This window comes from Podarcis pityusensis (assembly GCF_964106645.2).
Source record: "Podarcis pityusensis genome assembly, chromosome: 8".
NCBI lineage: Eukaryota > Metazoa > Chordata > Lepidosauria > Squamata > Lacertidae > Podarcis > Podarcis pityusensis.
The window spans coordinates 15,305,436-15,326,662 of NC_138033.1; the positions used below are offsets into that span (position 1 = coordinate 15,305,436).

At 46.3% G+C, this 21,227-nt stretch overlaps 1 protein-coding gene and 1 long non-coding RNA gene across 4 annotated transcripts; both read right to left on the reverse strand.

The window, feature by feature from the left end:
- Window positions 1–4,986: 4,986 nt before the first annotated feature.
- Window positions 4,987–10,766, reverse strand: LOC308483926 (chemerin-like receptor 1). Of its 3 annotated transcripts, none has more exons than XM_081018261.1 (3): window positions 10,578–10,766; window positions 6,658–7,625; window positions 4,987–5,324 (listed from the first exon to the last, which is right to left on the reverse strand). In XM_081018261.1, exons 2-3 carry the CDS (start codon window positions 7,618–7,620, stop codon window positions 5,301–5,303), a joined length of 987 nt encoding a protein of 328 aa, XP_080874387.1. In that variant the 5' UTR covers window positions 7,621–7,625; window positions 10,578–10,766; the 3' UTR covers window positions 4,987–5,300. The 3 variants fall into 3 exon arrangements, 2 of the variants coding, with proteins under 2 accessions (XP_080874387.1, XP_080874388.1); XR_013989836.1 differs by lacking the exon at window positions 4,987–5,324 and adding an exon at window positions 5,622–6,111 and having other exon boundaries at window positions 6,150–7,625; window positions 10,578–10,765; XM_081018262.1 differs by lacking the exon at window positions 4,987–5,324 and having other exon boundaries at window positions 5,622–7,625; window positions 10,578–10,765.
- Window positions 10,767–14,781: 4,015 nt separating this feature from the next.
- Window positions 14,782–20,996, reverse strand: LOC308484558. Its single transcript, XR_013989979.1, has 3 exons — window positions 19,518–20,996; window positions 16,849–16,965; window positions 14,782–14,949 (listed from the first exon to the last, which is right to left on the reverse strand). It is a non-coding gene; the product is annotated as an uncharacterized lncRNA (long non-coding RNA).
- Window positions 20,997–21,227: the final 231 nt, after the last annotated feature.

Here is a 21,227-nt window from a genome sequence, read left to right on the forward strand (position 1 = left end):
GAGCACAATCGTCTCTGCAACTGAGAGGGAGCAAACGCTCTCGAGCCATTGTTCCCAGAAAAATGACGACGATGACAAAAGGAAGCCAGGCGTTCCGAGCGCTGCCTGCGAGGGCTTGGCGAGGATGCTGGCATGTCGAGGAGGTGGTGAGCGCATCTGAAATGATGGACCTGCCCTTGCTTAGATTAACAGTGGGAGCACGTAGCTGCTTAAATTCACAGCGCCGCTGGGTTCGAAAGCCGACAGATCAAAAGGAGGTCTCTGGGCCCTGAGGCTACTGCATAGGCCTGGAACACCCTGGCGTACAAACTGTGTGGATCTCTTTGGTTTGCTAATGGTTCCTGCCTGGTTTTCCATCAGTGACCATGTTGACCTGAAGTGGCTACTTCTTCTCACCCCTGGAAAAACCCATTCAGCCTTGTTGATTTGCAAGCAGAGTTTCCAAACAAACCCTTGCCTCCCTTTTCTGTACAAAAAGCCCATAAGCATTCTGGGGAAAGCTGCCCTTTGCCATCACCACATGCTTTAGGGAAGGACCAGGTACCCTAGGAAGCAGCGGTAGTATAGTGGTTAGAGTGACAGTCGAGGACCTGCTGTTCAGTCTCTGACAGTGGAGGTGAAACATATTCAACTTGGCCAGCAGCCACTGACAGTCCAGCAACATATGGTGGGCCAATGTTTCCTCAGCCCTGATGTAGCTTCATGTCATTTACTCTGACTGGCAGTAACTCTCAAAGCTCTTTCTTAACCCTCCTATCTGAGATCTTTTTGAGCAGCTGTAATGAGCAGAAGATCAGCTTCTTCTCGGGTTCGAATTCCAAGGGACAATGAACATGGCGTTCTTTTCATACTATCACAATTACTCTCATCAAAACTTAAAATGTATTTTTCAGTGCATTGGGCTTGAGATAGTTCCTAACTGCAGTGTGTGCATTTATTGTCATCTTGTGACATGCGGTTTAACGATGTGTAACGCATGTGGTCTCCCCTCCTCCTTCCAATTTTTGTCAGTATAGCTCTGTGTTAAGCAGGCAGAGTCTGACAGTATGTATTATTTCTGTGTTTCATTAGGTTCCTTACCCATCCTTTCCCGTTTGGGCCCCAGGGAGGGTTACAACAATAAAACATACAATTATACAGTGGTACCTCGGGTTAAGTACTTAATTCGTTCCGGAGGTCCGTACTTAACCTGAAACTGTTCTTAACCTGAAGCACCACTTTAGCTAATGGGGCCTCCTGCTGCTGCCGTGCCGCCGGAGCACGATTTCTGTTCTCATCCTGAAGCAAAGTTCTTAACCTGAAGCACTCTTTCTGGGTTAGCAGAGTCTGTAACCTGAAGCGTATGTAACCTGAAGTGTATGTAACCCGAGGTACCACTGTAATTGAAATTGAAATACTTTATTGTCACTTGTACAACTTGTATACAGTGAGATTACACGACCACCCTCCCACTCAGCTCTCAGTCTTAATTCCCCTTGTTTACTGATGCACATCCACCAAACCCGAAAGTTTATAGAAACTATATTATAGAAACCAAATGAAACATTCACCAAACCCGAAAGTTTATAGAAACTATATTATAGAAACCAAATGAAACAGTTATAACCATGAAACAAGAAAAGGGTACAATAAACTATATTAAAAAAACAGTTGCGCGCGCACACACACACACACTCTGGCACTCTTTGAATATAGTTCCATATATATTTTTTAAGAAGTTAAAATAGTGCCAATGCAGATGCAGACTGGGATGAAAAGTCTCCACTTAAAAGGCTTGCTGGAAGAGGAAGTTTGGAATAGATGCAGCAAAAACAACAGAGATGGTGCCTGTCTGTTATATATGTAGTGGGAGGGAGTTCCACAGGGTAGGTGCCACCATACTAAAGGCCCAATTCCTATATCATATGGAACAGACCTCCTGACGGGATGGTTACTGCAGGACCCCCCCTACATGCCCATGGGCCGGTCAGTCATGGGCCGGTCCACCTTCCCTCAGACCATGTGGTGGGCCGGACTATATTTTTTGGGGGGGGGGGGGCGAAATGAACGAATTCCTATGCCCCACAAATAACCCAGAGATGCATTTTAAATAAAAGGGCGCATTCTACTAATGTAAAAACACCCTGATTCCCGACCTTCTGTGGGCGGGATTGAGAAGGCGATTGGGCCGCATCCGGCCCACGGGCCTTAGGTTGCCTACCCCTGCTGTAGCCTCCGACGACACTAGGAGGAGGAGGCACTTAGCTGGGGCCTGGCGGCTAGCAGGAAGGAAGGAGGGAGGCAGCCACGGCGAGGGCAAAACGGAGCAGCTGAGGCAAGGCGAGTGGAACAGGCACCACACAGCCGGGGAGATGCTCAGCTCGCCTCTCGCACGCTGCGCGCCACGGGGGCTGTTCCTGGCAGCAAGTCCCTCTGTTAGGCTGATCCGGACTAAATCCGCCTCGAAGAGGAGGACAAACAAAGGAAGGCACTGTCCCAAGCAGAACTGGATTCGGGGGGGGGGGATCTGCCCCTCAATCAAGTAAATCAATAAAAATAACTAACTGAGGTTCTGCCCCCCCCCAACATAAATCCTGGCTACGCCCACGCTTTCTCCCCACTTCTATTTATCATCTTTCGGGCTGGAGGGTGGCTGGGAGGGAGGCGGCAGCTGGGACGCCCTACAGCCCCAGTGCCGCCCTTTCCTCCGCTACTGCACACCCATTAAGCACCTCTCTTCCGCTCGGGGAGAGCCGTGCGAGGAGGACGCAACAGGGTAGTTATGCGCCCTTCCAAGCAGTCCCATTGGGTTGGTTTGCGGGGCGCACGCCTGCCCTGTTGCGTCCGCGTCACGTTGCTCTGGCAGCCCAGCCCCGCTTGACTATGCTGATTTCAGCATCCCAAAGTAGCGCAGGCTTTGCGATGCGGATTCCTTGCCCCGCCCGCGCCAGGCTCTGACTGCAGGGAGATCAGCAACAGAAGCCCTTTGATGCTCTTAGGCTCTTTGGACAGCTCAGTCTCTACGCTTTATAAGCGACGCATTCCTGGGGAGAAAGCGTCCTTTCTGGCACGGCTTGTGCAAATGTTCCGAAGAGCTGCTGCTTCTCCTGAAAGGCCACCTGTAAGCAGTTTCCAAGACAGGCAGCTTGTATCTGAGTCCCGTAGGAGCCTTCCTTTTCACAGGTTAAGCTTCTCCTGAGTTGCCAAGGGCAACCTTGGAGCCCAGAGAGTTGATGATGAAGAAGGGTGGGGCGTTGGCTCCAGAAGAGATCGAAGGGTCAGAGCTACCTTGGCAAAGGAAACACGGTAACATCTGGCACAGGGAGTAGAAATCACTATCAAAGCTATGAAGTTCTACATTATGCAGTGCCAATTTACTTCACATTTTACTAACCTGGAACAAAGGCGCTGGAAAATAAGAGGAATTCTAAGGGACAATGAAATTAAATTTATATTGGTCTAGGTTTTGAGTTACACATAATTCTTCGTCACTAGCAGAACAGGAAAACAGCTGCTGAGAAGCTTTCCTATTGGGCAGTGAATATCAATATGTCCTATGCCTGGCTCCCACAAGTCCATTCAGGGCATGATCCAGCGCTTCGGAGTGACCTTGATGTGACATGGCATGGTCCAGGGCAGTCTAACCTGGATCTGGGCCCCAAAGCGATTCAGGAGCCTTGCACAGTTAATTTGCGAAAACAGAAATTTGATATTTTGTCAAGATCCCACATTTGCAAGAGTTGAGTTCCGCACATTTTTATTAGTAAGGCTACACTCTTGACCAGGAGGAATGGTAAATTACCCACCATTGACACAGTTCATTCTGTTACACTCATGAAGTTGATTTGAGGAATGTTGGAGGGTTTGTGTGTGTTGCCCACCTCCCCATGTTACAAAGGTCTGGCTGGCTTCAACTAGATGGTGGGCATTTAGTGCCACTAGCCTCAATGCTGTGGAAGACTCTTCCAGCAGAGATTTGGCAGGCATCCTTGCTACTGACTTGTGGGTACATCTAGGAATACATTTAATCAACAGACCTTTGCAGCTGCTTAATTAGCCAGTCATTTGAACGATTTCCCGCACTCTTTATATGGTGTATTCTAGTTCACGATGTAGTTGTACAGAAAGACTTTTCTACATGAACGAAGGACGCGGAACCGGCAGAAGGGATATCTCCTTGATGCTTCTTCTTGCCTCTAGGTGGCAATATAAACCCAGGTCTGAAAGCAGGCACTCTGTACCTAGCCGGTGAGGTTGTATAATAGCAATTATGAGGAGATTAGAGCGTTTGCTGAGCTGGCATTTTCAGAGGACGTGTTATGATTACCCTGACATTTACAAAAGGGGCTGGAGGAATTAGGGAAGTCTGGGGTATAGGGAAGGGCATCTGGACTGTGCAGTGTCCTGCCCACCCCTGTCCATACACCTGGGTTTTCCCAGTCATTACCAAGATTTCAAAGGTAGAACACCTTTTTGGGTTTCCTAAAAAAAAAAAGCTCAACTCAACAACTTTTGGGGTTTCCTGGTTTTTACTTTTTGATATATAGCAGCCCTACGTGACCCCTGAATATTGGCCACCTTGACAGGGGCATTCTTGTGTTTAAAAGAATTGCAAGATAAAGTGGAAATGTGAATATCTTAATTTAAGATTGGGGGAAAATGAGAAACAGAGAGAAACTGAAATGGGTAGATTCCTCCACCCAAGGTCCCTTCCCAGTCTAACATTCTGTGATTTTTTTTTTAATCTACTCTCAATCTCCAGCCAATGTTTCAGAGTACAGCCCCAGGTGATTTGGTGAGATAACAGAAATGCCTTTGAGCAAGCATTTCTTGCTAAACACATTGCCTTGCCATTTCCAAAGATATACCCTTGCACCCATGATGGGCCCTGCAGTGACCCAGGGATTAGGCAGCAGGAAAATGCAGGTCAGGATCAAGCCTTATCAAAAGGAATGGAACGGCCTCATGAGACAGAATGTAGTTGAGTAGGAACTTTACGTGTGCAATAATTGAACCTTCTAAGAAAGACAGAGAAAAAGGAAGACAAATTGGGTTGATGGATAATATAATATATCTGTTCTTTGGAAAGAGACTGTCTAGACTGTGTATTGTTTATGAGGTAGTCCTGAAAGGATAGGAGAGTGACCTTTAGAGGATAGAAAGCTGTAACACACACCTCCCTGAGTACAGATGGCCGAGGGATAATGAAACCAGGTGGTGGCGGCGATGGGGACAGACAACTTCTTCAAAGGCAATTTTGCACGTGTTCACACTAAGCTGAAATTTCCAGAGTGTCCTTTCTCTTCCATTTTATTCGCTGCTTATATCCTGCATTTTTGCTTTCCCTAGGGAAGCCATAGCATAGGACAGCAAAACAGAAAACAACAACTCAATTAGCAGATCGGAATGGAAGTCAATATAACAGAATGTAGCAAATATCCAAAAAGAAAACAAGCCAAAATTAAATTCACACCAAATGCATCCTATTAAAGCCCAGAGTTAATTCAAATCCAATTTCAAAATTTACCGAAGCCCTATGACCAATTTGCAGATGATACCAAACTGGAAGCAGTAGCTAATGCTACAGAAGACAGAATTGGGATGCCAGAGGACCTTAACAGATTGGAGAACTGGGCCAAAAGTAATGAACCAAATTTTAATAGATACAAATGTAAGGTTCTGCACTTAGAAAGAAATAACCAGTTGCACCAGTATAAGATGTGGTTCACCTGGCTTGCTAGTAGTACATGTGAAAAGGATCTAGGGGTCTTAGTAGACCACAAGCTTGACATGAGTCAACATCATGATGCATCAGTGAAAAGAAAAGAAAAGAAAAGAAAAGAAAAGAAAAGAAAAGAGGCTAATGTTCTTCTAGGCTGCATCAAGTATAGTGTCCAGTTCAAGGGAAGTAATAGCACCACTCTATTCTGCTTTGGTCAGACCACACCTGGAGTCCTGTGACCAGGTCTGGGCACCACAATTTAAGATGGATATTGACAAGCTGGAAGGTGTGCAGAGTGACCAAGATGATCAAGGGTCTGGAAACCAAGCCTTATGAGGAATGGTTGAGGGAGTTGGGTATGTTTAGCCTGGATGAGACTGGGTGGAAATATGATAGTCATCTTCAAATATCTTTGCCATTATTTTCTGGAGAAGAGGAGACCCAGGACACTTGGTGGCCCAAGGCAGATGCTCCCCACTCCTCAGTTCTAAATCAAGGTGCAAAGTTTCCAAGGCTAGTCAAGTTGCTTTGGCTCCAGAGGCAAAAAATAAAAATTCATCTCACACCTCTCTGACAGAAAAATGCAATGTGATTAAACTAAATAACAGAGTTTTCATAACACCCAAAGTCTGCCTCTGGAGGCAGCTGCCTTAGTTTGCCTACTGCTCTAGGTAGTGGTTGAAATTAGGTCCAGATGCAGAGGAAAATGGGCAGTGTTTAGGTGGAGGCAAGAAGCCCACAGAGGTCATCTTTCTCAAGAGCACACTTAAAGCCTAGATCCAGCTCTGGGTATCAAGGAAGTCACAGGTACAGAATCAATGTCAGCTCTCCTGATCACCAGATCTCTTGTTACAGGCACTGCAACCTCCCATCTTTTCTGAAAGTAAAGTAGCCAGGGGACTTCATGGCAAAGCCTTCCCTGTGAGAATGTCCCAACATTTCACTGCTTCTCAGACCTTCTGACTAAGGCTCCGTGATGCTTCTGCCCCAGCGGAGACTTCATCCTCTTCAGTTAGTGCTTTGCGGAAGAACCCCAAGAAAGAAGCCCGCCGATGGAGGCCTCTGCTTCGGACATACCCCACGAAGCCATACAGCATGGGGTTGACACAACTGTGGAGGTACGCCAGAGCATTCGACAGCTTGAGCCCAATCCCCCACATGTGCTTTTCTACTGACACGGTGCTGAGAAGTACGAAGATGTGGTGGGGGAGCCAGCAGACGAAGAAGAGGACCACGATGGTGGCCACCAAAGCGAAGGTGCGGTGGGATCCCTCCCAGCGCCGTCCTCGGAGTTTGCAAATCAGAACCAAGTAGGCCACAGCGATGATGATGAAGGGCACCAGGAACGCTCCGAAGAACCTGCTCAGCCTCAGGGGCAGGTCTGTGGCTCTCTTGAGATCTCCCCGATAGACGCAGTAGGGCAATCCATTTTTTATTTCAACATGGCGCACCACCAGATAAGGGATGCTGAAGGCGAGAGCTAGGATCCATGCCCCAGCGCATGCCAGGACTTGAAAGCGAGGGCCCTGGTGGTTGCGGGCCCAGACGGGCCTCGAGATCAACAGGCAGCGGTGTACGCTGATGATGGTGAGGATGAAGACGCTGGTGAAGACCGTGAGGTAGCGGGCGAAAGTGTGGAGCTTGCACAAGGCGAGACCAAAGGGCCAGCTGGAGTACATGATCTCCTGCACAAGGGCAGGGATACGGCCGGCCGAGAAGAGGAGGTCTGCCACAGCCAGGTTGAGGTAGCAGGTGGAGGTGAAGGTTTTGCGCTTCTCCCGCTTGGCTACGGCCCACACCACCAGCCCGTTGCCACTAACACCCAGGATCAGAATGATGACGTTGGTTACTATGGCGATGTGGCGCATGGCGGCTTCCACCGGTGTGGTGTCAACCTGGTCAGCTGAGGAGGAGTTCATGATGTCTGCAGAAAGGAAACAGGCCATATTTAGTGTCTTTCTTCCCGCTCTAAATCTCACACCTTGGATTATTGGCAGTACGCTAAAAAATACTGACTTAACACCTGTCGGGGGCCGCCATATTGCTGTGGTACCAGTTAGTGCAGAGCCCTTAAATATGCTATCAGTGGGAATGAGTGGGACCTGTAAGAATAGTTGTAGTGTGGAGTGTGTCCCCTTGTTCTGTGTTCCAGCCAGCCGGCCATTCCTTCTCTCAAGATATTCTATTCCTCTCCTTCCAGCTCCCCTCTCCCTACAATAGACATTCAGCATTCTGTGATCACTGAGCATCTTCAGTCTTTATTGGCTGGTCTTGGATTTTGATTTCTTTCTTAGGCTTTTCTCATCTATCTATCTATCTATCTAGTACAGTGGTACCTCGGTTGTCCAACGTAATCCGTTCCAGAAGACCATTCAACTTCTGAAACGTTCTACAGCCGAGGCACAAAGGGCAGTCTGCAAAGTCAATGGAGAAAATTGGAAAAAATAAATAAATAGCAGAAGCCGTTCGACTTCCGAGGCGCATTCTTCCGCAATTTCTTCCGGGTTTTGGGTGCTTGAAAACCCAAACGTTTGACTTCCGAGACACTTGAAAACTGATGCACCACTGTATTTTACATGTGCCAACTGAGAGTTGTATCCAACTAAGTTTTATTCAGAGTAGACCCATTGAAATCAATGGCCCCAAGTTAGGCATGACTAGGGATGGAAGGCTATACCAAATGTGGCATTTTTTGTTTTTTATTTTTCCAGTCTTAAATTTGGTTCTCCACATTTCTGCAGCAATTTAAAAAAAGACAATTTTTGAGCATTTTAGTGCAATTTTCTCTTAATAAACACATTTTTTTAAATGCCATTTTGACTGACATACACTTTTTTTTTGGGGGGGGGGGCAGCAAAACGTGTTAGGAGAATTTGCCTGAGAACTGTAGGCCTAGATTCAATCCCACTTCTACAATGCAAGGCACACACCCTGTAATGAAGCAAACCGCTGAAACAATACTAATTGCTTCTTAGAATTACTGCTTATAAGTAAGTCCTCCTGAATTCAATGAGGTATGTTGGGTGAGGAATGCCAGAACATTCGCATATAAGAACATAAGATGAGCCTGCTGGATGAGCCTGTCATTGTCCATGAAGTCCAGCATTCTGCTCTCACAATGGTCAACTAGGTGCCTGCGGGAACTAGCAAACAGGAACTGAAAACAAGAGCACTCTCTAATCCCACAACTTCTAACAACTGGCCTAAAGAATAACTCTCGAGATGGCAGTGATAACCTGGTTTAATCTCTAGGCTGAGCACCTGTGAGGACTCATCATGCCTGGGCTTCTCATGTGCAATCACAATGCAAGCAGAACTCTCTATACGCTTCCAATATCACGATCTGCGTCTGCAGCAACTTCTTGATGTGATTTTCTCTTTGGGCTGCCAAGCTTGACTGTGTCTTGCTCCCCTGAGGCCCTCCTTCACCCCATGCCTGGAGCATCACACATTCTGGAAGTTGTGAAACCACCGACAACACTGAGCTCAGAAGAGACCACAACTTCCCCTTTGTGGGCTAAGATGGCAGCTTCCCCCATCGTCTGAAAAGCCAGAGGAGCTGGTCCAAAATGAGTCCTTGAGTAAAAGTTTGTGGTGACACAGATGCCATCCAATGCTGGCACAGAAACAAAAATGCCTTGTGCAGTTTTGCGACCATTCCCTGTTTTTTAACAACAACAACAATTTTACATGCTGTCCACCTGACTGATTAGTTGTTTATTTCCTTGACATCTGATGGGAGGGCGTTCCACAGGGTGGGTGCCACTACCGAGGAGGCCCTCTGCCTGGTTTCCTGTAACCTCACTTCTCACAGTGAGGGAACCCCCAGAAGGCCCTCGGAGCTGGACCTCAGTGTCCAGGCTGAGCGATGGGGGGGGGGGGTTAGAGATGCTCCTTCAGGTATACATTAACGGGGGGGGGGGCCGGCGGGGCGGGGCAGAATTTCACTTGAAAATTATTGAAAAGAGAGGTAGATTCTGGTGAAATTCAATCAACAAATCAACCATTTTATTTCCACGCCGCCTTTCCAAAGTTAAAACTATGCCCAGGGTGACTATCAGGGCACAGGCCACCAGACAAGATGGAGAGGCAGACAGGGCAGGAAAACTGAGTGGGAAAGTCTGCAATCTACTGTATCTTCTCAGGATACCTCTCTTTCCTTCTCGACAGGATCAAAGCCTCTGCTTAACAATTGTTGAGGCACCAATTCTGTGGGGTGTGGGTGCTGCTTGATAAACAGCTCCCCCCCAAAACGAACCCACTTGTGATGCGGTGCTACACAGGACCAGAGCCTCCTGTCTAGCAGCTGTTAAGCAAGAGGATCCAATCCTGCGCGGTGCCACGCATCCAACCATAGAATTGTACAGGTGAATGGGACCCCCGCAAGTCTTCTGGTCCAACCCTGTGCAGTTGGGAAAATGAGACTCTAAGAGGAACTGAACTGGACCGATGAAATGGGTTTCCGAGTCAAGCACACAGTGTCTCTCAATGGCTGATGAGATGTCTCTGGGAAACCCACAAGCAGGTAATGAGGATCAGGATCTGTGATCCACATAATTAATTATCAGTGTGCCAGGCCTTTGGGGAAATAACCCACGATGGAGCTCAACTGCCAACAAAGAGGCAGTTAAAAAAGAGCTTTTAAGAGAGTTGCTCACTTTAAGCATATTGATTCCTCCCATCCTGGTCCCTCTGTGGTTGCAAAATAGGTTTTTCAGGTATTTGAAAGACTGCAAAAGCCTTCCGCACCTCCTTGATCAGGAGCCACAGGGGAACAGAAATGAATTACGGGGGCAACAACAGCTCTCTCCTCCCGCCTTCAAGTTTGAAAAAAAAGAAAAGAAAGCCCACGACAGGCCACAGGTCCTGCACATACCTTGGCTCTCTATGTGCAGATTCCAAATGCCTTCAGGACAAGCTGGTTCTTCGCCAGGGATGTATTCAATGGCCGCCTCCTCTCCAGCGAGTTATATCAATACAAGGAGGGAGACAGCAAAAGCTCGGTTGCAACAAAGACTGAAGTACACAACAGTTTGTTCCTCACTTTGCACAACCCGGACAGTGATGCAACAAATGGGGCAGAGAAATCAGTAGCTGTGACATCCGAGTGCTCAGTTCCCAGGAGATTCTTAGGAACAAAGGAATGTGCCGTATACCATGCCAGACCATTAGCTCGTCCAGGCCAGTATGGTTTACACTGGCTGGCAGAGGCTCTGCAGGGTTCCAGGCAGATTCTGGGGATTGAATACATGCAAGTCAGAGGCTCTGCCGCTGAGCTATGGCCTTTCCCTCCTGCAGGGAAAGTATGGAGCAACGATCAGAGAGAGCACAGGCAGTTATCTGTTAGTGAGTTCCAAGTACTGGAAGCGGGGTGGTGGTCATGCAGTCATGTCTACAGTGAGCTGCAAGACCTCAACAGCCACAACACATTTCATTTTTATTGAACTGAGAACCAAACCACGTGTGACGCACATGGCATAATTCTGCCCTCAAGCACAGCCCTTCCCTACAAATTCCCAGCAATTTGCATTGGGTGAACCAATGCGAGGAATTGCATTGAAATACTTGGGTGGGTGGGTGTTGTTTTATTTGGGGTGGGGGGGTTGCTTCAAATTGTTTTTAAATGTTATGTGCTAATTTGGATATTTGTATTTCTTATATGTTGGTTTGGATTGCCCTGTGTGCACGCCATGGGGGGCGTGCCAACATGACAAATGTACGCCCCATGGCATGCACACGCTACCAAGTGGAATTGGAGGGTGGGGGGAAGCCCCTTCATTTAAATATTTCGTGTGCCCGGGCACCCAGGGCCCTGCATAGTCGGCACCTGTGCTCCCATCTAGAGCAATAGAATATCATATAGCAACATAACCACTCCCTTTCTCTCTGTTCCTCACCCAGGTACAGACTGTTGGGTGTTCTTGGACTAAAACTCCCATCATCCCTGACCACTTGTCCTGCTAGCTGGGGGTGATGAGCATCATAGTCCAACAACATCTGGGGGCCCAAGATTGAGGAAGGCTGCTCTAGGTTAATAATAATAATAATAATAATAATAATAATAATTTATTTATACCCCGCCCATCTGACTGGGTTTCCCCAGCCACTCTGGGTGGCTTCCAACAAAGATTAAAAATACATTAAAACATCAGTCATTAAAAACTTCCCTAAACAAGGCTGCCTTCAGATGTCTTCTAAATGTCAGATAGTTGTTTATCTGTTTGACATCTGATGGGAGGGTGTTCCACAGGGTGGGTGCCACTACCGAGAAGGCCCTCTGCCTGGTTCCCTGTAACTTGGCTTCTCGTAATGAGGGAATTGCCAGCAGGCCCTCAGTGCTGAATCTCAGTGTCTGGGCAGAACAATGGGGGGTGGGGTGGGGGTGGAGATGCTCCTTCAGGTATACCCGGCCAAGGCTGTTTAGGGCTTTAAAGGTCCACACCAACACTTTGAATTGTGAACGTAGTGTCACACCAGAGTCCTAATCTAGATTGCTGTCCTCCCCTCCCAGATATTTCTTAAGGAGGAAACCCTTGCCCTCAAGGGCAGAACTATGAAGTTAAGATCACATATGGTTTGATCAAACAGGAAGTAAAACTGCAAAGCAGATTAAGGTGTGAAAGAACAGGACGTTGTGGAATGGACGCCCTTGCAAAATTGCATAGAGAGTCAATCTCATCCATTCAAATCTGGGGTGATTATCAACACTGGAGAAGGGGGTTTTGAGATTCTGTTTCCATACACAAGATTGAATAATGGCCTCACATTCTGAGTAATGGTCTGCATGCAGCAGCTTTCAGGTGCTAAGAGAGGGACCTCCATTATGTATGAAAGCTGTTCTTTTGCATTAGCAGTGGGGGGAATTTTGAATTTTGCAAAAAGATTTGAATTTCTGCTTCAGAATTAATAGGTACATCTTGATCATTTCAATTTGTCTCGGGAGTCAAGTGTGAAATCTCATCAGCCCATGAAATACCGGTACTAGACATAAATGAATGCTACTGCCTACAAACTGTTTGTCTCCACCCATGGCCTGCCTGTGTATTTTTTAAATCAAGTACATATTACGAAGACGTACGTCTCCAGTATTCTCTGAGCCTTAGGGAATCAAACTATGTAATGTGCCTGTAGAAGGACTATGTAGAGGAATGGTTTATAATGCTGAACAAATTTGCTATACGTAACTGTGAATAAAATATTTTCCAATGGTAACAAGGGCTGCCATATATCCGGGTTTTCCTGGACATTACTGGTGCAACTGATGTCGAGGGTGGGGGGAGGGAATTCCTGAAAGGTGCTTTGTCCTGGATCTTAGGCAAGTCAATCGAAAAATCAAGCGTTGGGGTTTTTTTGTGTTTTTGTAAAAGAAAACTCAACAACAACTTTGGGGTTTGTCTAAAAGAAGCTCAACAATTTCGGTGGTTTTCTAAAAAAAAAAAGCTCAAGAACTTTCCAGGTGTAACAGCTGCTGAAAAGTCTGTGAGTCTAAGAGTAATGAAGATAGTGGACTTGCCTTCAGGGGAGGTGAAGGGGCATATTACAATATAATTGTTGTTATTATTATCCTAAAAGGGGAGGTTTCTACACCAACCAGAAGGACACGCTTAAATGTTACAGTGCAAATGGGCCTCTCGTTGGAATGTCTAGCTTGGGCGGATAGAGATAAGGAACAAGGATTTATTGTAATACCAGGATGAGGGAGGTTGCAGGAAGGAGGGAGGGAAGACCAAGACCTTACATGGTAATAGGAACTTATTATAAGTTTCGATTTCCCAGAAATCAGGTGGTTTACAAGAAATCAGGTGACTTACAAGAGATCAGGTGGTATTCTATTCTGCAAATCTATATAAAGGGGGCACACCCTGACTGGGTGTGCAGGTTCGTATTTATCGCCCTGTATCTTTGTTCTGCATATGCACTTCAAATAAAAGTCCTGTTAATAACCTGCAAGGACGTTTTGCCGCTTTGTGTGAATCTGTGCTTCAGGGACCCAATAGCAGATCTGTGTGGTCTTTCAGAGGTATATGCAGATTTGTCAAGTCCTCCATGACTCTGGAGAGGTTTACCATAGTCTTTCCAACCACTGGTCTGGACCACAAGGACCTCATCTGTCACCCCATCTGGTCTCAGCAGAACTGCACAGCACTGTGGTTGTGGAGATTGATTCCACCTACGTGGCTCACCCTGAATGCCCCAGTCCCTTATGTGGAAGAAAAGCAGGTTTGGATGTATTAGCAGTGGTGCTTTCGGCAGCAAAGGTGGATAATGCCTTTCAGCCCACAGAGCGGATTTTATGTGGCCAACATTCTGAGGGCCACATTCTGAGGGTGGGCGGAGCCAGGGGCTGAAGACTGCAGGGCAAAAGTAAGTCGGGCAAAACAAAGCAAATACGTTTCTGGAGAATTTGCCGTGACTTGAAATGGGGGACAAAATGTAGCCCTCAAAGGATCAATTAAGGTCTTTTGCTTCAGGTCTTGCTGGCCTTCCCTCCTTCATTGTAATGTTGCTGGGTCTGTCCAACACGTGGTGGGAATGCATGCCTCGAATGCTTTGAAAGGCAAAATAAAGAGTTTATATGTGAATAAGCAAAATGTTTTATTTGAAGGAAGAAGGAGAGTTGTACATGTTGGGATTCAAGCCTTTATCAGGAGAAACTGGCCACTCTCCAGGCACCCGGCTTGATCTCCTGTAGACCTCCCTGTCTGCATTCCCCAGCAGGATCCAGGCAGAGGTCGCGATAGGCGATCCTTCTCAGCGTGAGAAGAACACCCCCCCTCTTTCCTGCCCCCCCCCCGGGCAGGGGAGAGAGATAGACAGAAACGTATTTACATTCCTTTATTTCTGTCTTTGCAGCGTTACAACAATCATGACTGCTCTCTTCAAACTTCAGCAGTCAAGAGACAAACTCCTCCTGTACTTCCTGTACAGCTCATATTACACTCTGAGCTAATTCCGGTGCCCTCTGCACTGTGAATTGACTGTCCCTCTGTTTCCCACGGAACAGTCCCAACATTCCCATTATGTTTTGCTTTCAAGCTACCAGCTCGCGGCCGCATTGCTTCTATATCGTAACAGTACATACAACATTTCCAGAGCAAGGGTGCTAGTTCCTAGTGTCTTGAATAAGGGCTGGAAAGGTTCTCTTATCGTCGCTGAAAGAAACAAGAGAATCAGTGCCAATAGTTCAGTGGGTTCTGTTGCTACCAAGGCCTGTTGATCCGGGCCTCGTCGCCTTGCTGCTGTGGAGCCTGAAGAGAAAATTGAGAGACATGAGGTGGAAATCCCAAGTGGAATATGTTGGAAGAACTTCCTCATTGTCATCCTCATGATAGATGATAGATAGATAGGTGATAGATAGATACATAGATAGATTGATAGATAGATGATATAAAATTGGGTACCATGCATATGAGTTTGGCTTCTGTTTTATGATGCTTTTAAGAACTTCATGGCAGACAGATATCAACAGTAAAAGCTTTAACCATTACAGCTCTTCCGTGTTGGAAAACCCAAGGCCTGTTAAATGCCTGCCTATCACAGAGCAGTAAGGGGACAGGGAGGAGAATAAGTCTGTTTTCTGTCTCATGTCTTGTTCACCTCTGTTCATCCCTAAAGTCTGCACCATCCCTTTTTTGCATTAACTTGCACATTTGCTTGACATTTAAACTGCTATTTTTAATCATGCACAACAATACAAACACAACATGTAGGCTAATAGTAGAAAAGATATAATAGAGTAATGATATCATTCAAACTGTAGGAGTAAGCCAATCAAAGTTCTTACGTACAAAATAACAGAGTGGTAGCGAGGACCGTCAAGCCATGTGTCAGGGGTTCAGGAGCAGAGGCACCATGTGTTCAAAACAGATGTCTAAGGACAGTCTCACAATAGTCTTTCAAAAGTATCAACAGAAGACGTCACAAAAGTTTCAAAAGTAAACTCTCTCAATAGTTTTTCAAAAGTTTCAACGGAAGACGCCTCAAAAGCCTCAAAAGGCACTGATCCTTTTTTTTTTTTTAAAAAAATAGATTTTTATTTATTTTCAATCAGAGTACATTTATGTACATTTGTTATACAAAAAAATCTCGTATATCACCTTTAGCTCTGCCGAGCTTCAGACTTCCTCCCCCCCCCCTTCGGTAAGTATCTTATAGTTTCATTACATCTCGTACTTTATTCGTTTATCTAATTAACTATATGCTGTTGAAGTTAATCAAACCCTGCCAGTGTCTTTAAAGATTTACAATTATCTCTTATATACACCAAATATTTACTCCAAAAAGGCACTGATCCTTAGCATGAATCTTACTTATATATTCTGTTGAAAAATATCTGCTGATGAAGACTATTACGAATCAGTAGCATCATTCCAGAGATACTGTCCTTTTGTTGTGTTATTGCAACACAGGGGTTTGTTTTTGGTTCATTTTTAATCATGCAACAGGCACAACGATGGGCTCTTCTGTCCTGGCTGGCATCAGCATCAGGTCTGCGGATGTGGAAACTGCCTCGCCCAATCTCTTAGGCCTCCCTGCTCCCTGCTGAGTTGCAGATCAGGAAACATGGTATCAAAAGTTGCAATGGTCTATTTCCCCCAAAATCCCTGAAGGTACCTAATCCCCTCTGTTCATAAGGTGCCTATCCAACAGGTCTACACAGCAGCTTTTGACTGTGACTTACTGAGTAGACATGGTTAGAATTGCTGTCATTAGCCCTTTGTCTCCAAGGTGCCACAAGACTCTTTGTTCTTTTCTTCTTCTTTTTTTGCTGCAAATGACTAACACTGGCTGCCCCTCTGGAAATTCATTAACTTGGAAAAGCATCATGCCGGGTTGGAAATTGGCTTGTTAATATCTTTGATGGCTTGATATATGCTTGGCTGTTACCTGCTATTAATATGTTTAAAATACACTAAAGTATGTATATTTCCCCCGTCAGTGGCCTACAAAATGGAAGAAAGACTTGCGGAAAATAAAGCAATTGAATCAGGGTGGAGAATGTTCCACAAGCCAAAATGGATTTATTCTTTGCTTACTAGCACAGGGAAGTTACTCTACTGTGCATATTTGGGCTGTGAATGCAAATCTGAAACAATAGCTAGCATGTCATGGTAAATTAATTTCATATGATCCACTCAATGCCGGACCTGCATTGAAGGGGAAATGGCAGCATCCATTGTAGAAACTTCAGCCACATCTCTACGATGCCTGTAATCTCTTTGATGCCATATCTCTACAATGCCTGTAAACCTGACGATTGGCCACTGGAGGGAAGAAAATCATAGGCATTAAAGCCATTCCTTATGCTCAGGCCCACCCTTAGTCTGGCTACCTATTTTATTTCAGTTTCCTGCTCCATCCTATGAACTTTGGGGTACTAAGAGCAGTTTCAATAGCGACACAGGTGTCCCTCTAAGAATGTCACCCTGTTGCTTATTTAGTACAGTGGTACCTTGGGTTACATACTGTCAGGGGTTCAGGAGCAGAGGCAAGGGCAAGGGAGGAAACAGAGAGCGAGGGGGAGGAGGCAGAAGAAAAGATGAGTGATGACGACGACCCGAGATCTCCGAGTCTTTCCAGTGAATCAGAAGATTCACAGAAAGGAGCACCAGTGGCCAGGGCAAGGGGGGAGCCTAGGGGGACACCCCAGGAAGATAGAGCCAGAGGGGACTCAGAGGGGAGCAGTTGGAAATCGGGACCAGCGTCACCGCCAGAGAGCAGGGAAGAAGAAGGGCGCCAGGGATCAAGCGCTGGCAGCTCACAACAGGGGGGAGGGCACGAGTCAGGAGTGGCCACACCTCCATCGGGGAGCGAAGAAACGGTCAGACGGAAGGTGGAAGGTTTGGCGCGCGCGCCAAGTTCAAATGCACAGGAAGGTGGCGCAGTAGGCAGCCCGGAAAGGGAGCCAGGTCCTAAAGCCCGGCGCAAGGAGACAGGAGGGTCCGGGGGGTCGGCGTCAGAAGAATCCCGGAAGGAAGAGACCCCGGGGGGCAGAGGGACCCAGAGAAGAACAGTCAGGCGGAAAAGGTGGAGCAGGGCTAGGATATTAAGTTGGTGTACAAGGGGCGGAGACTCAGACGGAGCTTCGCCGATCTAACCATGAGACGTAGAGTTGCACGCAGCAGATTGAGAATGGAAACTGTAACTCAATAAAGACTTTTATTTAATGATCGCTGGCTAGCGTGATCCTCTGTGAGCTAGGATCTGGAAGCAGCTCTGACACATACGCTTCAGGTTACATACGCTTCAGGTTACAGACTCCGCTAACCCAGAAATAGTGCTTCAGGTTAAGAACTTTACCTCAGGATGAGAACAGAAATCGTGCTCCGGCGGCGCAACAGCAGCAGGAGGCCCCATTAGCTAAAGTGGTGCTTCAGGTTAAGTACGGACCTCTGGCCCGAATTAAGTACTTACCCCGAGGTACCACTGTAATACTAAATTTCAATCCTAAATAAGGAACCATTCCCAGAAATAAGAGTTTCCTCACAGTATAAAGCAGGACTGAGGAGTGTGGCGCTGATAACACCAAGATTACAAGTTTGATCCCTGTAAGGGACAGCTGCTTAGTCCTGCATTGCAGAGAGTTGGGCTACATGATCCTCTGGGTCACTTTCAACTCTTGTATTCCTATACCAATAATTTTGGGGCTTTCACCACTAAGCAAGCCAAGTTTTATTGCTTGTGAGACTGTTTTGAATGCTGTATGGAGAAGCGTATGAATCTGAATTTTGGAGAGTTTGTAAGTAAACCATTTTAAACATACCAAATGTGTAGTCTTTTTCTATGCTAGGGTAGAGGGCAATTTTGGAAGGAACATAGAAGGGTATATTTTAAAAGTTTAACATCCTATATTTCCATGCTTTACATGGCTGCATATTTAAAACTCCCCTGGGATTCTCTCAGCAAAGAGTATTTGCCCCAAACTTGGAACCTGACATCTAGGAAATCTCTATTTACTGTAGATTCCGGCGTATTAGATGACTTTTTAACCCTGGAAAATCCTCTAAAAAGTCGGGGGGTGCCGCTGGACAGATCTTTGCACCCCGGTGCCGCATATGCTTAAGACAGCCCCGGGACTGAGCAACACTTGGCTCCTTCTGACCTATGAAAGCCAAAGTCACATTTTACAGGTAAACAGAGTGATACCTTTATGGAGATTAGGGAAGGTGATAGACACCTCCAGGTGTAGAGGGAGATGGGTCACCTCAGGGGTAAATATCCACTAAGGATCTTTATGCCATGGATAGTTAAGCCGGGAGATGACATGCCTGCCTCACTCAGCCACAACTGAGGGAGGAGAGGCCTGCTCTCCACATTACTCACCTATGCCAAGGTAAACCAGGGCCACAACAACAGTCAGCAGATTCAAGGACCCAAGAGTGACTCCAGAAATGACCCAAGGAATCTTCACCTTCACATAAGGTGGTGATAGAGGGCCGTCTGTAAAAGATGATTTAATATCTTTATATGCTACCCATCCAATCAAGTTCTCTGGGCAGTTGACATACACCAGGAAAATACAAAAAAACCCCTCACACAATAATAACAGCACAATGCAAACCCAAAATCTGCCATGAGGCCAGAGGTTTAACAGTTCTTTGTCTTTCGTTGCTGAGTTGGGGCTCCACTGATGTGAGCCCCTCACCCTGACTCAGCGTGGGGGCTTACCTGGTGTAACTTACGCTGTCGTAAGTCCTCCCCAAATGGGCATTCTGAGAGAGTTGAATGGGGGACAAAAAGGAGAGACCTCTACCTATTCCAAACCTTGATCACATTGACCTAGGGCCCAATCCTCAAAACATGGGCTTTTGCTCACCTACTGGCTCAGCAAGCCTTCCTGAGAGAGTCCCTCAATGGAGTTTGGAATAGGGGTAAGTTATGCTGGCCTCCAGGAATGCTCTGTAAAACCAGAATCAAATCCATCACGAAACAGGAAGCGCAGCCAACCAACAAAAGGCCCCAACCACTAAATTTAGCATAAAAATACAGCGGCTAAAGCAATTTAGACGGGAGGGGAAGCTCAAACCCAGGTCTGAATGTATCCCTCCACCCCAATCTCTCTGTGATCCTCACCAATGCTGCTTTGAAACCTTCCTTGGGTTCTTATGCCTGGCTAGAATGTTTCCTTGACTTCTGTGGAGGCCGGTCCATTGTGGCAAGTGGGGCACTGTCCCATCAGCCTCACTCTGCCTTCAGTTTCCTCCCAGCTGTCCTGCCTTCCTACCTGTAACCTGACTGACATCTTCCTTCTCCTTAATCCCAGCCAGGAGGAGGATGGCAGCAAAACTAGGCTGAGTTTATCGCTGCATCTCATTGGCTCTGGCGCCACCTGCTGCCGGTCTCCTTGCCTTCCACCCTACCACTCCCAATGGGCACCAACAACCGCCGCTTGAATCCTGAGAATGCCTCTTGCTTGCCTAGATGGAGAGGCGTGCCTGTGCATGTCTTTGTAGACATCTCTGACTGCTGTGTGCCTGGAATGTAGCCCATTGTACAAAGGGAAGAATCACACCCACATTTGCCTCTGGCCATCATGCCCCAGGAGGTTACCCATGAAGGAATGCATTAATTAAAGATCCTTAAAATATCAATGACTTCCCTTCTTCTCTCTCCATGCTTCATTTTGCAAATCATAAATCCCTGCATATTTTACATAAACTAAACCATTCAGTATTCCATTACCACATCCATCAAAACTTATTTACACTGTCGAATTTATCTTAATGCTGCCAACCTTTTCAAGTGCACACGATTGCCCCCTATATATTCAATAAACGTTTTCCAATTTTCTCTAAACGTATGTTCTTCTTGTTCTCTTATTCTATATGTTAAGCCTGCAAGTTGCGCATATTGTGTGCTTGTGTTCTGAACTGCCTGCAAGTTAAATCTGATTATCAATTAATTATGATTAGTTGCTTGATTAATTAATTAAAGGCACCATTAAATCCAGGGGAGCCCTGTATGCAGCCTGTGGGATATCTGCTTTGTGTATGTGGGTGTGTATATCTTGGAAAGCCTGAAAGGTATTTATCATCTTTAGTTCATTATCATCATTAAATGAACTTCAAAGGTAATTAGTTTGGCTTCAAAACTGCAGCATAAGCAAGCATTTCATTTTCAGTGAAATGTGCTGTTCACAATTCATTTTTCGAATATACATGCATTTCCAGTGCTGTGAAGGTTTTACCTGGGAGTAGTTTTTCACAGTTGGCGAAAGTTCAGAAAAGGGCAAAGGAAATGGTGAAGGGACAACTCTCCCATGAGGAGAGGTTCCCAAGTTTGGGACTTCTTAGTTTGGAGAAAAGGTGAGGGAGAAGTGCTCATCAATGGTTCCTCTTCATCCTGGAGAAGAGTGACTAGTGGGGTGCCACAGGGTTCTGTCTTGGGCCCGGTCTTATTCAACATCTTTATCAACGACTTGGATGATGGACTCAAGGGCATCCTGATCAAATTTGCAGATGACACCAAATTGGGAGGGGTGGCTAACACCCCAGAGGACAGGATCACACTTCAAAACGACCTTGAC